General features: G+C 39.0%; 1 protein-coding gene across 2 annotated transcripts in view; it reads left to right on the top strand.

Annotated features, from left to right (window-relative positions):
• The window catches only part of BCKDHB (branched chain keto acid dehydrogenase E1 subunit beta), a 111,171-nt gene extending 102,309 nt beyond the window's left edge, over nucleotides 1-8,862 (top strand). Inside the window, exons 10-11 of one of the 2 annotated variants that reach the window (XM_032443334.1) lie at nucleotides 3,617-3,769; nucleotides 6,988-8,862. In XM_032443334.1, coding sequence (XP_032299225.1) covers nucleotides 3,617-3,757 — 141 coding nt within the window. In that variant the 3' untranslated portion in view covers nucleotides 3,758-3,769; nucleotides 6,988-8,862. Of the gene's footprint in view, nucleotides 1-3,616; nucleotides 3,770-3,865; nucleotides 6,263-6,987 lie in introns of those variants that run through there. The other variant, XM_032443335.1, reaches the window with a different exon arrangement.
• The last annotated feature ends 5,712 nt before the right edge of the window (nucleotides 8,863-14,574 follow it).

Here is a 14,574-nt window from a genome sequence, read left to right as displayed (position 1 = left end):
TGGAATAGAGATTTTATTGATTGCCTCTTTGGAAAATCTATCTATATTTTGTTATATAAAAATATGTATATTATTTATCTAGAATAGGATTAATTTCATTCTTACATTCTTTGAATGTATACATGCTGAATTTTGCCATCTTATCATCTGTATATACATATATATTTGCATTTCTTATAGTACAGTCTACAGATATGATGTTAAATTCAGAATTCTTCTTGACAGAAATTTCACTATTGGATTAAACCTTTGCAAGCAGTCACTGAGTTCTTGGGTGTGAATTCTGCAGTTATTGTCAGCAGAAAAGTAGTCCTTTGTGAAGTTTTCCTACAGTTTGTCTTATGTAATGGGCCTTAACTTTATTTTGAATCTTATTTCTGTCACAGCAGCTGAACTCTAAGAGAAACAGTAAAACTATCCTATCGTGTTAGTCATCAAAGCTGATTTTTGATTTGTCTCAACATCTAAATTCTGTGAAAGAAAAAGAGTTCACTGTTGTCGTATAGCAGCTCTGTGATATTGTTTAAGCCCTCCATGTCTTGTGGGCATCCGTAGTGTTGCTAAAGTAGAGTAGCACAAGAGGGGAACATAAAATATTACAGAAATAACTGATTTTTTAACAGAAGTTTTCTCAGCTTCAGGAATAGTTGATGGGGAAGAATAAAAAATGTTTCCTGAGCAGTGTCAATGAACAGGGAAAAATGAACAAGATCCAAAACATATGGAAATAAAAAGACCAAAGTAGGATATGTGATTATTAGTATCATTTCCAAATCATCTGTCTTACTTAGTTACACATTAAATAGCATCATTTACTATTACTTATCGAGGTGTTTGCATATGGAAGTTCGTTCGCTATATGTGTAGGATGATGTAAATTCCCTTTTACAGAAGGAAGAACTGGAGCAATAAACTCTTAAGTGTTTTTTTACTGGCGTGATGCCTAAAAACTCTTTCTCTAAACTGTACCACATTGCTGCATTTTTCTATAAGATTCAGAAGGATGAGTAATACTTTCTTTCAATAATGTCCAAAATGAATTTGTTTTTTCATCCCTTTTGTACCATTCCATATCTCTATAAATACCCGCTGCTCTCAGTTCTACATGTTTACAATGATTGTGCACTGATTTAGCAATACTCTAAAGTCAAACCTGAGAGGTTCTCTGGTGAGAGTAAAGCACACACTTTAGGACCTTATTGAATGATAGCATGAATTTAAAATTAACTTGGGTGAAGTTTTTCACATGAGCTAGAATACGACACTTTAAGGAAATATAGTGGGTCTGTACCAATAGCAGAGGCTATGTTTAAAACAGAATCCTGCAACATCTGGCAAATCCTTGTTTTCAACATTTATTCTTCAAATCAAGGCACAAGATTCTTTTGTGGTGTCATGTGTGATACATTTGACAGATATTGTTCTGAATTTCAGAGTTTGGAACTGTACTTCTGAGTTGTTTTGAACCCTTCCTAAATTCATGTCCAAGGTCAAAAGAAAGGAATGTCTCTGACTAAAATGACTTTATGGAATATAACCATGTATGTTACCAGAGGAGTTGAGTGAAATTCAGGGAAATAGAAGGTAATTGGCAAAGGTCATATCGATTAATTGAGGCCAGAATTTTACTTCTGCAGTTCAGAAGTGGGAAGAAGAGCAGTGATTTTCTTCTGTCTGATCTCTTTAAAATTAAGGTAATTTGGATGTATTGCACTAGTAACCACTGTGTTTCCTTCTGAGCATTTTTCTCTAACAAAAAGTTATTTTTTGCTTCAGTTGAATTTTGGTATCTATTATATACTAAACAAGTGTGATTTCTTTTCATAGCTTTTTTCAAAATGGGACTTTAAAGCATGTAACGCTGAATAAGAAAACCTGCAACTGTTTTGCTTCAAACCATTTAATTTTTAACGATTTTTCCTAATGTCTTTCCCTGGAAGACATGAGATTTTGAAGTAGTCTCTCCTAAATAAGCAGAGACTTACTGAAGGCTTTCAGTTTGCATTCATTCCTCTGTAGAACAAGAACACTTTGAGCAGCACTAGCCCTTATATGCACAAATGGTGTGGGGTAAATCCGCTAAATTTATGACTGTGCTCTACTATCACTCTTTCACTGCACTATGCTTCTGCTTTTAGGCTTGTACAGTGGATGTCTTCTAATGTTCCTTAAACAGAGCTGGATGAGATATATTTAATATTCTAGTTATATTTCTCTGTGATATGGTTGCACAGGTGCAAAAAATGTGGCACAAAAATCTGTGCAGCAGATGTCGCAGCATCCTGTTCTTGATCAGGTGAACAGTTGTTTTCCATACCATCTAGCTTTTAGCAGCAGCTGTGAACAAAAATCCATTTAAGATAGGCTATTTGATGGGCCAGTCATTTGTTTTTCAAGCTCAAGAGGGGAGATGGGTTAGAAATTTGCCTATAGACTAGACATTTCTTTTTGAATTAGCATATATGTGTAATGCTTAAGAACATCATCTTGTTTGCTTGCTTTGAAGAGTTGTGACTTCTTTTTTTGGGATCAAATGCTTAGCTTGTGACAAGTGTAACTGTAATTGTCACAGCCACCTGAATGTTTTATTTCCTTCAAAGAAATATGCCACTTCAAATGAACAGCTGGAGAATAACTGTTATATTCATGGTGTGTTACAAGTACTTTCTGTGCTGCCATATATCATGATGTATATAAAGCACGGTAGTGTAGAGTTTGGCTGCCATGAATTGCAAAGCAACATTCACTGAAAATAGAGATGTATTTAATTTCTTCATTTGTGTACTCTGGAAAGCAAATAGATATGCTAAGATATGGTGGAATAATAATTAACATCAACAGTAGTTTGATGTGACAAACTTCATTCACTTGTTGTCAGTGATCTATGCCTTCGCTCTTATAGTTGAGACTAGCAATATTCAAACCCTATTGTATATTCATCTATTAAATATGGTAACAGTATGTATTCCCACAGATTATTTTCATATTAACGTGGTACAATATTTTGTGCCCTGGTCAGTTGAGTAAAGAAACTCAGTCTTTGCCAAATCTTATCTCTGGTTAGAACAAAAGTTGTGTTTATTTATGCAAAATTCAGGATTTACTCATGGGGTTGGAAATGTGGAAATGCATTCAAGTTCAAATTCACAATTTCCACAAGTGCTTAACACTTCAATTGTAGAAAGGTACAAATAAATTTAAATATGATGTTCGTGTGTCCAAGAAATAATATGCACTGTTAGACTGATTACATAGATTTTCTATATGTTTAAAAGCTGTGCAGGAAAGAAACTCTTACTCCTTTGTTCCTAAAATATTTGTTTTTTGGCAGTATTTGTCTGGATGTATAGCAGATGTACTAAGTATAACCTGAGTACAACTTAATGCAGCACACATGCAGCAAATGAAAATAACATTAATAGAAGTTGTTATTTTAATATGGACCTTTGGGCAAAAGGAAGCAATGTTCTGGTCTGGACTACTTATCCTGTGATATAAATAGAAGGTTTCTGTTTCCAGGACTGTCAGTCTGGCAAAGTTCATTTGACCTCAATTTGTGATGCAAGACTCCTGCAAATAATGGCCTCACTAACATTTATTCTGTTTCTGTTAATAGGAAGAATGCTTTTTGAATTTAGAGGCTCCTATTTCAAGAGTCTGTGGCTATGACACTCCTTTCCCTCACATCTTTGAGCCTTTCTACATCCCAGACAAATGGAAATGCTATGATGCCCTTCGAAAAATGATTAACTACTGAGCAATAACACAGGTGAGAAATACTTTTGTACAATGGTAGTTTGCTTGTAAACTGTTTTAATGAAGTGGTTGCAAGGTTTGAGGATATTCATTTATTTTTCTTTCACAGGAATTGTTTGTATTGGCTCTGGGCCTTCAGTCTGAAAAGTGTCTGAATATTTTTTAGTAGTGCCATTGAAGTCAGTGTTTGAAGTTAATTATCATCCTTAATCAGAAAATTAAATTTCTTGTATCCTGCCAAGTAAGATCGGATATATTTTCACATATATTTAAAGACTGTTATTTCACAGGAAAATCATGTTGTTAAATTGTATTTTTCATTCTTTGGATGGGCTCGTAATCCTGTGAAGTAGGAAGTCCCGATTTACACTGAATATATGCACTGCATGACAGTTGTGCACAGAGCATTGGAAGTGTAGAAAGCATTTGTAGAGTTCTACAGTTCTATTCAGATAGAATATATCTGGCTATAAGGCTTATGGTTAATACTGGTTCTAAAAAATCTATCTAACTTGTGTGTAATGTGATTGCAGAGAGATTTCTATTTGCAGAGCCTTCAGGCATCAATAGCCTATGAAGTAGTCTATTGTTATCACATCTCTATTGTCTTTGTCTTTGATTTCATTTTAACACCATACCAAGCAGTATTTGGCTGTCCATTAGCCCACCACGACTTCAGAAATTATCGGGTGTTCTCAGTGTAGAACTCTTGATATTTATAATCAAAGTTTAATTGTCCATTGTGTTCTGATCTTCCTTTAATTAAGTGAATAGATAGCTTTTGAGACTGAGTCTCGATAGGAAAAGAGCATTCAGATGAAGCCGTAACTGGCCAGTTTTCTTCTAGATTAAAGAGATCCTCTAATAGGTAAAGGAATTTGTAGCTGTGGATGCTGGACTGTGGGTCTCAGGTAGGCCCTATATTAGGAGCGCCCTCTTGTGTCCATTTTTCTCAGACGTTGAGCTGTGAATTGGATTTAGGTTCCCCAGGAGAGACAGTTGTCAGCACCTTAATGTTAATCTCGTTCGTGTACATACTATCTTCCAGGATGACTTTTTACATTTCACCATCTTTGTTTTCTGTGGTGGCTGAAAATTGAACTTCCATATGCACAATGGGAAATCTATGTAGTTCCCCGTACAGTCTGTCTCCAAAATCACCCGCTATTGACTTACTGTAGCATTTCTGAGGAGAATATTGCAAACTGTTTTGTAGAGTATGTTGTCTTTTTCACAGCAGTTATTCTTGCCTTGTATCTGTATTTAATGTTTTCAACCTGCATTGACAGTGCCTCACGTGCACGTGGTTGCCTATCTTGAGGCTGAGATTACAGATTGTTTTAGATTTTTACAATGCATACTGTGTAGCTGACAGTGACAGAGGCAAGAGGAAAATCTGTGTCTTTCAGCAGTTTCTTAGTTATTAAAATTTATAGCTAGGTTAGGTGTAAGGCAAATAGCTTCAAGGTAGGCATCTAGATTCCAGACAACCCTTTGTAGATGGGAAAAAAGGTAGAGAAGAGGCAGTGAGATTAAGATGGATGTGCAGTTCCTGGGTAGTGGTGTCTGGCTGCTCACTTAGGCAGGTAAAAAAGAAGAGAAGAAAGAGAAGAAGGAGGAAGAAGAAAGAGAACAGAGGAAAGCAGACATGAGGTGTATAAAACACACTCTTGAACACAAATATATTGAAGGGAGCTGTAGAAAATTTCCAAGTGGTTTTGTTTTACCTTTGCAGCTTTATCTACCATGTTTTCATGTTCTGGTCTGTTGATAAATTATGAATACTAAAACTGCTAACAGATTACCTGCCTAAGAGTTTTAGTGTTTATTTAAGATGACAATGTTTGTATTACCAATTTAGCCTCTAAAATTATCAAGTTGTCACACTGTTAACTTCATTATGGGACTTTTTTTCATTGTTCTTTTGTTGTATCAAAAAGTTTAAGCATGGTTCTTAAAGGTTTAAAGATGTAATTAATGAAGGAGGCTGATTTGTGTTTATTTTTCTTTTTGAGCATGTATTTGAGGTGTTGTCAACACTTTGCTCAGAACGAGTGCTACAGCTGGGAGAGGCTTGCAATTGGCAGCAATACTTGCCCTCTCTCATCTACTAACTTGTGCTGGGAAACAGCAAGAGACCTGTGAGCTAGATAGTTCAGTAACTGTTCTCTGCAGATAATTATTATTGCCCTTGTTATTAGGCAGTGCCTCATAAATGTTAACATGAGGCTCAGGAAAATTATCACTCCTCTCACCATTTATTGAATAAAATTAAGAGACTGAGCAGTACATGCATATATTTAACTTGAGACTAATAGCCAGTTTTTTTTAAAATCACAGAATCCCAAATGTTGTAGGCTCGGCAGCCTGCCTTTCATATTGCGCTGTCTGTAACCCATAGGATAAACAACCACCAGAGGCTTAAATAAATCACAGCATTCTTGACTTATAATGTTTGGATGACAAAAGAATGCTGGATGACAATTTAAAAAAAAAAAAAAAGAAAAAGAAAAAAAGAAAAGCATGAAAATGGCCAGAAAATAATGTCTTGTTTCTCAATCCAAATTAAAGTTAATGTAGTCTGCTAGTGCTATGAGTTAAGATGGCTTTTTGCTAGATTGTACCTAAGGATCTTAATCTTGCATTCAAACCTTCCTGAGAATCTGTATAATCTGTAGTAAAGGTATTGGCTGCAGTTTTTTACAGGACCTTTCATCAATGTAATAACAGATTAATAGGATATCTAGTAGAGCACTACCAAAAAAGCAACACTCTGCTTAGCATTCATGTACTGGAGTGGGATCTTCTTTGCATAAATGTCAGGAATTAGTATTGTCTTCTCACTAGACATCAGCACTTAGTTACAGCATTTCTAATTTCTGCTCTCTGTTTGGGCAGCATTAAGTACATGATAAAACTTTTAAGGCATCAAGTAAATACACTGTTAGAGTTTAGACACCTTGATGTTCAGATGGTGTTTACATCACACTGCATAATTAGGCAACTTGAGGGAAAATATCTCGTTTCCTTTATCTTTAACTTCCTTTTCACCAATGGTTAGAAATGGATTTATCCAAATGTATGTCTGATAAAGGATCTTTTCTTAATATACCGCAGAGAACTTTATAAATTTTAAAAGGAAGATGACCATGAAGAATGGTAGGTGTTTAAATTGTGGATATTACTTTCTGCCTTAAGATATATAATATATTTTGTTATCTTCTTCTGCAGAGCTAAGAGGAAAAACAGGAAAATGCAGAAGTCTTCAAAACTTTTGGCACTTTCTAAAAGTGATTTTGGAATTCACATAGCAGACTGTTTCCTCTGAACTCAAATATCCTTAGTATTTATCTTGGCTGTTATTCAGAAAGCTCAAATCCTCATTAATTATGGTGATTGTCCATTGGTGATGGACAGTTGATTGCTATAAGTAGTGTCAGATGTACTTAAAGGTATTCCAGATGTTCTATGAATATTAACACATTGCAGTGGTTCACAAGGTTATATCTCTAAACTTAATTGTGTAAATATTAGAAGCAAAATTGTATTCAATAAAAGATATTATACAGATGTGGTCTCTTGGTTCTGTTATTGTTTGGGGAAATCCCAAAGAAGCTATTGGAATTTTGATTGTATTTTCAACGAAATAAACCTTGGACAGCCAGACCAGCTGATGCCTCTGGTGTGACTAAAACTTCATAATTTTGGAGAGAAGGAGTAGAGGGGTGAGAAGGTGGGAAGAAGTCTGCCAGTAGCCAAATAACATCTCTAATTAAGGGAGATCCTCCAGGGAGAAGGAGGAGTATGTTTTGTATCTGTTCAAGGCAATCCCCAAGGTGATGGTTGAAACAGCCCAGAGATGAAGCTCAGGAGAGTAACTACACAGTGAATGTCAGTGGATATTCTCTCCCATAATTGTCCATCATCCATTCTGATGACCTGGGGGACTGGAGCAGATCTGTTGAAATCCAGGAGAAACTTGGCTTTTGGACCAGCACTCTCAGGACTGTTATCGTAGGCGACAAAGTACTTGTGCCCTCATCTCAAAGCAGCTTCATGGGGCTACAATGCAATTTTCATCACACTCTTCCAAACCTCAGGAGGAATCCTTGTCTGCTTTGTTGTTTCTAAGAACTCAATTCAAAGATCCTGGTTCAAAAGATATTTACCAATGGAAGGTGCTTGATTATAATGCTCCAGGTCCTGCCGCCATGTTGTCTAAGATTCTGCATTCATAGTTTGTTGCCCACATTTTCTTACAGTAAGGAAAGAAGGAAGACATTTTGTCGTAACACAACCAAAATGTTATCAGTTAATTAATATTTCTGATCAAAATTACATTATTGGTCAAGTCTTCTGTCAGTGTATTCTGCCTGTAAGTCTTCTGTAAATGCTGTGAGTGGAATCTGTGAGTAGTTTTAAATACAGTGGGAGCATTATGTGTTTTATATTTTGTCCCATGTGATGGGAATTGTTTTGTTTTTATGAATAAAAATGAATTTTAAAATTTCTCTTTGTAGAAAATGGGGAGATATTTTATTAACTGTATTTCTAAAATGTGCTGCCACTGTATTTTAAAGCAGGTAAAAGAATTACAGTACTGCCAAATTAAAATGCGCTGTCTTGAATAGCCTTAATACTGTATGCCTTGTACTTGTACTTTTTGTAGATACAAGCATTTTCTAATGTATTGCAGAGTTTAAAATCAACTTACGTGTATGGAAATACAGAGCTAATATATTTCTCAGTAAATGTGTAGAAAATATTTTCTCTTAATGCAGATTACTACACTGTCTGAAGAGCATTTTTTTTTTGTATTTTCAGCGAATCGCAATGTGTTATTTTTTAATTGTATACAAATTGTTTCTTTCTCCTCCACTTTTGTAACAGAATCTTTTTTCCCAGGCAAAGATGGTTCATATTCGAAGGTACAGTGCTGTTCCCACAAACCTGCCTAGATGGCACTGTGCACTCATGTAACCTCACAGGTGCTGCTGCTGAAAGAGTGTTGTGGAAAAATAATTTAAGGCTCTAATTGGAAAGGAAGGTGTATGCTGATACATACAAATAACTGTCTCATTAAATTCCTCACTAATATAAACCACAGATGATTCCTGGTTGTTGTGGTTTTCTTTTTTTCTTTCCTTTTTCTTTGCTGCTAAGGTTTCTTAATTAGATTAATAATATCATGCAAAAGATATGAGATGGAATAATGTCCGATTTACCCTAGAATAACCTATTGGTAGTTTCACTACTGCTGTCTCCTTCTAAAGAAAAATCTTGTCACTGCTCCTTTCTATTAGTACAGAAACTTAGAAATCTATCAAGTCCTGCTCATTTAATATTAATTGCTAGAAATAAATAATTACTGTATGTAGTTAATTGCTGAAATTCAAGAAAGATGTACAGAGTCTTCATGGGACCATAGATTTATTAACTGCAAAGATGTGTTCACTTGTCTTCATTCATACAGCTAAGATTGCAGTGCCATAAAAACTTTGCAGTAATAAGCATTGCACTAATTAATAAAAAAATGATTTAAATCACTTGAAGTGTTCTCCTTGGTGTAACTGTGTGTTTTTACAAGAGGATTACATGGTAGCATATTCTCACCATGGTAGCCAGGTGTCTTGGCACAATGATGTTCCATTCTTATGGTCTGATAATCAATTCTGCTCATGAATCTTTTCAGGCAGCTATCTTGCTTCCATGGCTAAAAAACAGTATTCACAGTGCTCGGATGTATTGCTGAACCTCTGTTCTAGCAACATAACTTCAGAGGCAGCAACTGAAAGGCATCCATTCAACAAGCTGGCAGAGATTGTTATCATAGCAACTCATGGGGTTCAGTGAGCATTTTATGTTCATAACAAAATAAGCTGACACAATCTGTGAGTCCTGCCAGATTTCAGTAGACCTGAAATAAGGATGCAGTTCTTTTGTAGCTCTTCCGCTGCCTAGCAGCTCCACGAGGTACGTGTTCATTAGACACAAGAGACATACATCTGACTGCAGCATAAACAAGAAATTTAGAACTTAATTCATTTGCTTATGCTTTGGCTTCAAGTACCATTTGAAAAACCCTGGAATATCCTGCAGGGTCTCTAACCACTGCTTGCATAGGTCTTATGTGATATCTGCCAACCCCATGTGTATCTTGGGTTCTTTAGGGCATCTCAAATGGCACTAGGTGCTTCTGTTCAGGCATATAAATGGAGCCCTTTGTTTTCTGGGGCTTGGATAGCTGATACCTGACTATTTTTATGTGAGCTTACATAAAGTGCTAGTGCTGAGATTAGTACATGCCTCAGTTTTCAAAATTAATTGCTGAAGTCCCCAGTAAGTACATAAGATGGGATGCAGGACAAATGGTGCATGCGAAAGAAAGGGTGGTCATCTAGGTGATGGGCTGACACTGTGCTTGGGAGTTGGTTCTTTTAGGAGAATAATTCAGAGCAAACTTCCAATCCTATAAATGTCCCCTGGCTGCAGCTCTTAAAGTTTCTGCTGAATCTCAGAAGACAGCATGTGGGCAGGATCCGGTTCAAGTTCAGCAAAGTCATGAGCAACAGCGGTGAGTGAGTTAATGGGATATGTGGAAGGTGCAATCCCACTGCTTCCTGAAGGAGCTTGTGCGTGGGATTCAGCTCAGGGTTAAGCCACCTATATTTAAGTGCTAAACTGTATATGTGTTTGCCTGAGCAGAGCAGTTGAGCTTGTTAGTAGGTTTTTAGGGTAATCTGACTCACTTGGCAAGCTAAACTGATTGTATTGACTCCCTCATGTTGTTCATGCATAGGGCCAAATAAGAGGCTGTAGTGTATCCTGCCCAGCCTTCACTTGCAATTCTGGAGGGGTTCAGATCTCCCATAGGTCCTCAGTCACACCTTCTAACTCAGGTCTTGCATCTAAGTCATTCCCAGCATCTCTGCTTGATGAGATCTAATTCTCCAGAGTCTGCAATAGAATCACAGCCCAAAAGTGAATGGTGGATTTTAGATGTTTAACTTCAGCTGAAATTGTCCATTCCGTGCTCTTGGCAGGAGGTTGAGAGAGCAGGTGGGTGCTGGGTGCAAGAAGCTGGGAGAATTTGGTCTGTTCCTCAGCCTCCTGGTGCTGTTTCCACTGGTACGTAATGTTGTACTAGTTGTCCCCACTCCTGTACCAGGTGACTAAATGATCTCATTAGCCACAATGATTAATTTGGTCATCACATTTGAATATATTTAATATATTCATATTACAAGTGCAACAGTGAGTCATTTCCAGCTTTGGGTTTATGTTATTCACTTTGAAATATCTGTAAGTTCTTTTGTTGCCTTTTTTTTTACCCTAATTTTTGTTTCTTTTGGGAAAAAAAAAAAAAAGCCAAAACAATCATCGTACATTATGGGCAGAAACTTGAATCTGTTCTTGCTCATGTAGGTCAGTGAATAAGTATTCCACAACAGACAGTAATGTGCCATCAGTGTTTGAAAAGGATTCCCTGTTGATTCCTGTGTCTAGTTAATTACTTTTATATGATAATTAAATCATTCCCATTTACTCGCTTTCCATTTGCTTGCAGCTGAGTACTTGCTGAAAACAGAAATTGTCTGAATTTGTTACGCCTGCTGTTGCACTGCTTTGACAGCGTTTGCAAGCTCTGCAGTGTGTGAGCTGCTGCTAGCTCCAGTTTTGTGCATCCCAAGCAGATTTTAGCTAAATGACCTGGGCTTCACATGGACAATTTCTTTCCAGTCTTTTCACCACAGCCCTTACCAGCACCCTGGTGATGAAGTGGTGCAGATGAGTGAGGCTGTTACCCTCCAGGCAGAACTTTTTGGTTAACTCTGCTGTGCTTGTCCCAGTAGAGAGCCTGGTGCTGGTGGAGGAGCACAGCCAGAGGTGCTGGGATCTTCCTTTGGTTCTTGGGGAAGCTAGCAAAGACAACACTGATGTTTCATCATGCATCAGTTTGGCTTGCCAGGGCTCTGGCATAAGCCAGATGAATGGTAAAGCCATTGCCCTCTTCCCTTCATGCATAGGACCCTACTGAGGAATGACTGATGGAATATAACATCAGCCTGCGAAGTGATGCCAGAACCCTGAGAGTCCCTTTTGCTTCACCTTGGGTCAGGTAAGAAGCACTCATGCAAATAGTTCCTCTGTCTGAGCTAGGGCAGTAAAACTGCATGGGCGATACAGCGATGGCGACCATCATTGGGTGACAGAAGCACTCTGTACAATGACAATGCAGGCAGCTGCCCAACAGTGCCTTCATCCAGCAGCTGAGTCAGAGCAGCCTGATACATGGCAGGCAGGAAATAAGCCGTGACGGAGACAGATGGAGGAGCCAGCTCATCTCTGCAAGCCTGGAGACAGACCTGGCTGGCCTTGAACAGCAAATCCAGGTGGTAGGTCTCAATGGCAGGTGGGATGTGATTACACAGAGGAGGCATTAGGGAAAGATTGCTGCTCAGTGGCAACCTGGGACTTGGCAGGCTCTGAATGACTCAACACCTGCACACATTTGCAGTGAAGTACCGCAGCTTTCTATGTGCTCAGATAGCTCAGCTAACTCCAACTTCCTATTTGCTAACCCAGGGCACTGTAACAGAGGGTCAGCTTAAATATGATTTTTGCTTTTTTTGCTTTTTGGTTGGTAAGTTGGTTTTAGGTTGGTTTGTGCAGAAGATGTGGGAAGGGTACCTCCAACAGGATCCATGGATGCAAGCCAGCACTGTAGGCTTTCCTAGCCTGGTGCAGAGCAGTGCCTCAAGTCCAGACAGGACACTTGAGAGGTATGTGTCACATATTAGTGTGGGTTGGCTCAGTTTTTTTTTGTCCCATAAAAAACACCAAGCTTGTGCCTGCTGTGACGCTAAAACTCTAATGTCTGCAGGCATGACGTCAGGGATGTCCAAAGATGCCTCTCAAGTGAGCAGTGAGGCAGTGGAAGAACAAAGCACAACCTTGTTCCAGTGCACTTTGAACTGGTTATTGAGCCATTCCTCATTTGGCATTTGCTTCACTTAAGGTAGCTTCAGCAATGGCTGGTGAATGTTAAACTGTCAGAGACTTGAAGAACAGAGATGATCTGCAGTGTTTACTTCCTTTGACTGTCCTTAATCCTTTCCTTTCTGGCTTTGTTCTTTGGCACAACCAACCAATGCTCCCTCTAGCATGGGGGAAACTGCTGCTCCATGGAGGGACTGCTGGTCCCAGGCCCAACTCCATAGAACCAAACAATTCATTGCATCATTGCAAGAACTGCCTGTGCTCAGCCTGCTGTCTTGGGGAGGGGGATGCTCAAGTTGTTGGTATGGTTAAAACAATCTCAGTGAAGCACAGACGTAAAAGCAAACTGGAATTTAGGAGTGTGTATGTGTTTGTGTATCTGTATATACTCATCGAACAGAGTGAGGCTGCTCTTGCATCAATCTGGCTCCCCGAGACTGATGTTCAAAGTCCTTTCCCAAATGAATTTAATTATTTATATTTTTAAAGACAAACAGTCCTTGGGTTTTAGTTATTTCCTTCCTTTGCGTTTGCAACATCTGTATGTATCCATAGATGAATCCTTATGATCAATCATCAAGGTATGAAAAATGAAGCCATTTCCTTTGTAGGTTCTTTGGATTTATCTGCTTATTTTTTAACCAATAGGAACTGATAGAATCACAGAATCACAGAATGAACCGGGTTGGAAGGGACCCCAAGGATCATGTAGTTCCAACCCCCCTGCCTAGCAGGGCCACCAAACATACGCCTTCACTAGATCAGGTTGCCCAGGGCCCCATCCAACCTGGTCTTGAACACCTCCAAGGACGGGGCATCCACAACCTCCCTGGGCAGCCTGTTCCAGATAATACTGATAAATTGAATTATTATCTTATTGCTTCTTTATGGGACTCTTCAGTCCCTTCACTAACTGGTGCTGTGCTGAGCAACCTGCTAGCCAAGCCTCTATGCAGTCCCTTGTGGTGAGGTGAGCAGTGGGGTGGGGATGGCCTTGAAACATTGCCAGGGAGAATGGAAACCATAAAAACCCTACAAATCTAAAAGATAAAGTGATGAGTGTTTTGTGCATGGCGCACTTGGACACTATCAGTGTTTCCAGCCCTATCACTATGCCCACCAAGATGGCAGCTGGGCTAGTGTGGGCCTTGCCATTCTGCCATGTGTCTCTTCAGCTGGGTCAGGTGGCTGAGGGAGCCCAGTTTGCAAATGCTCCCATGCTTCTGCCTGGGAATAAGTGCTTAAGGACACCACCTTCAACAACAAGCTGTGGCAGGCTCGATCTGCACTCAGTCCCTGTAAGCTCACCCTATTGGGCCAGGAGAATTTCAGGCTTTTCTTTGCACATCTTTCCTTTCTACAGCAGTCAAGTCACGTGGGTGCACACACTTTGGCCTCGCCACCTGTTGTCTCCTCTGCCTGCAGTGAAAAGTGTCCTTTTCCATCATGGTGGAACACTGAGCCATCCCCTGCCCTGAGGTGTAGGCTCCTGACCTGTTTGTTTGCCAGCCCCACCAAGAAGGAGCAAGCTGAGCTCGGCTGGCAGCCATGAGGCTGTTCCCAAAGCAGCCTTACCACAGTGGCATTTAGCAGGGCTGGCTGGGACTCTGTGCACTCCTGATCAGCTGGATCAGAGATGAAGCTCTGTGGTATAAGTCCCATCTGCCTGAGGTGTATTTTAGGCCTTTGGCATGTTGACTGCTGATGGCACGTGTGTGTACTATATATATATATGCTTTGGTGTACAGTGTGCTCCAGGTAACTGAGTATCGTGGACAAAAATAAATGCAACAAAATATTGCTCATACATGTTTAGAA

This window comes from Coturnix japonica, chromosome 3 (assembly GCF_001577835.2).
Source record: "Coturnix japonica isolate 7356 chromosome 3, Coturnix japonica 2.1, whole genome shotgun sequence".
Lineage (NCBI taxonomy): Eukaryota > Metazoa > Chordata > Aves > Galliformes > Phasianidae > Coturnix > Coturnix japonica.
This window is presented reverse-complemented; position numbering and strand designations above follow the sequence as displayed.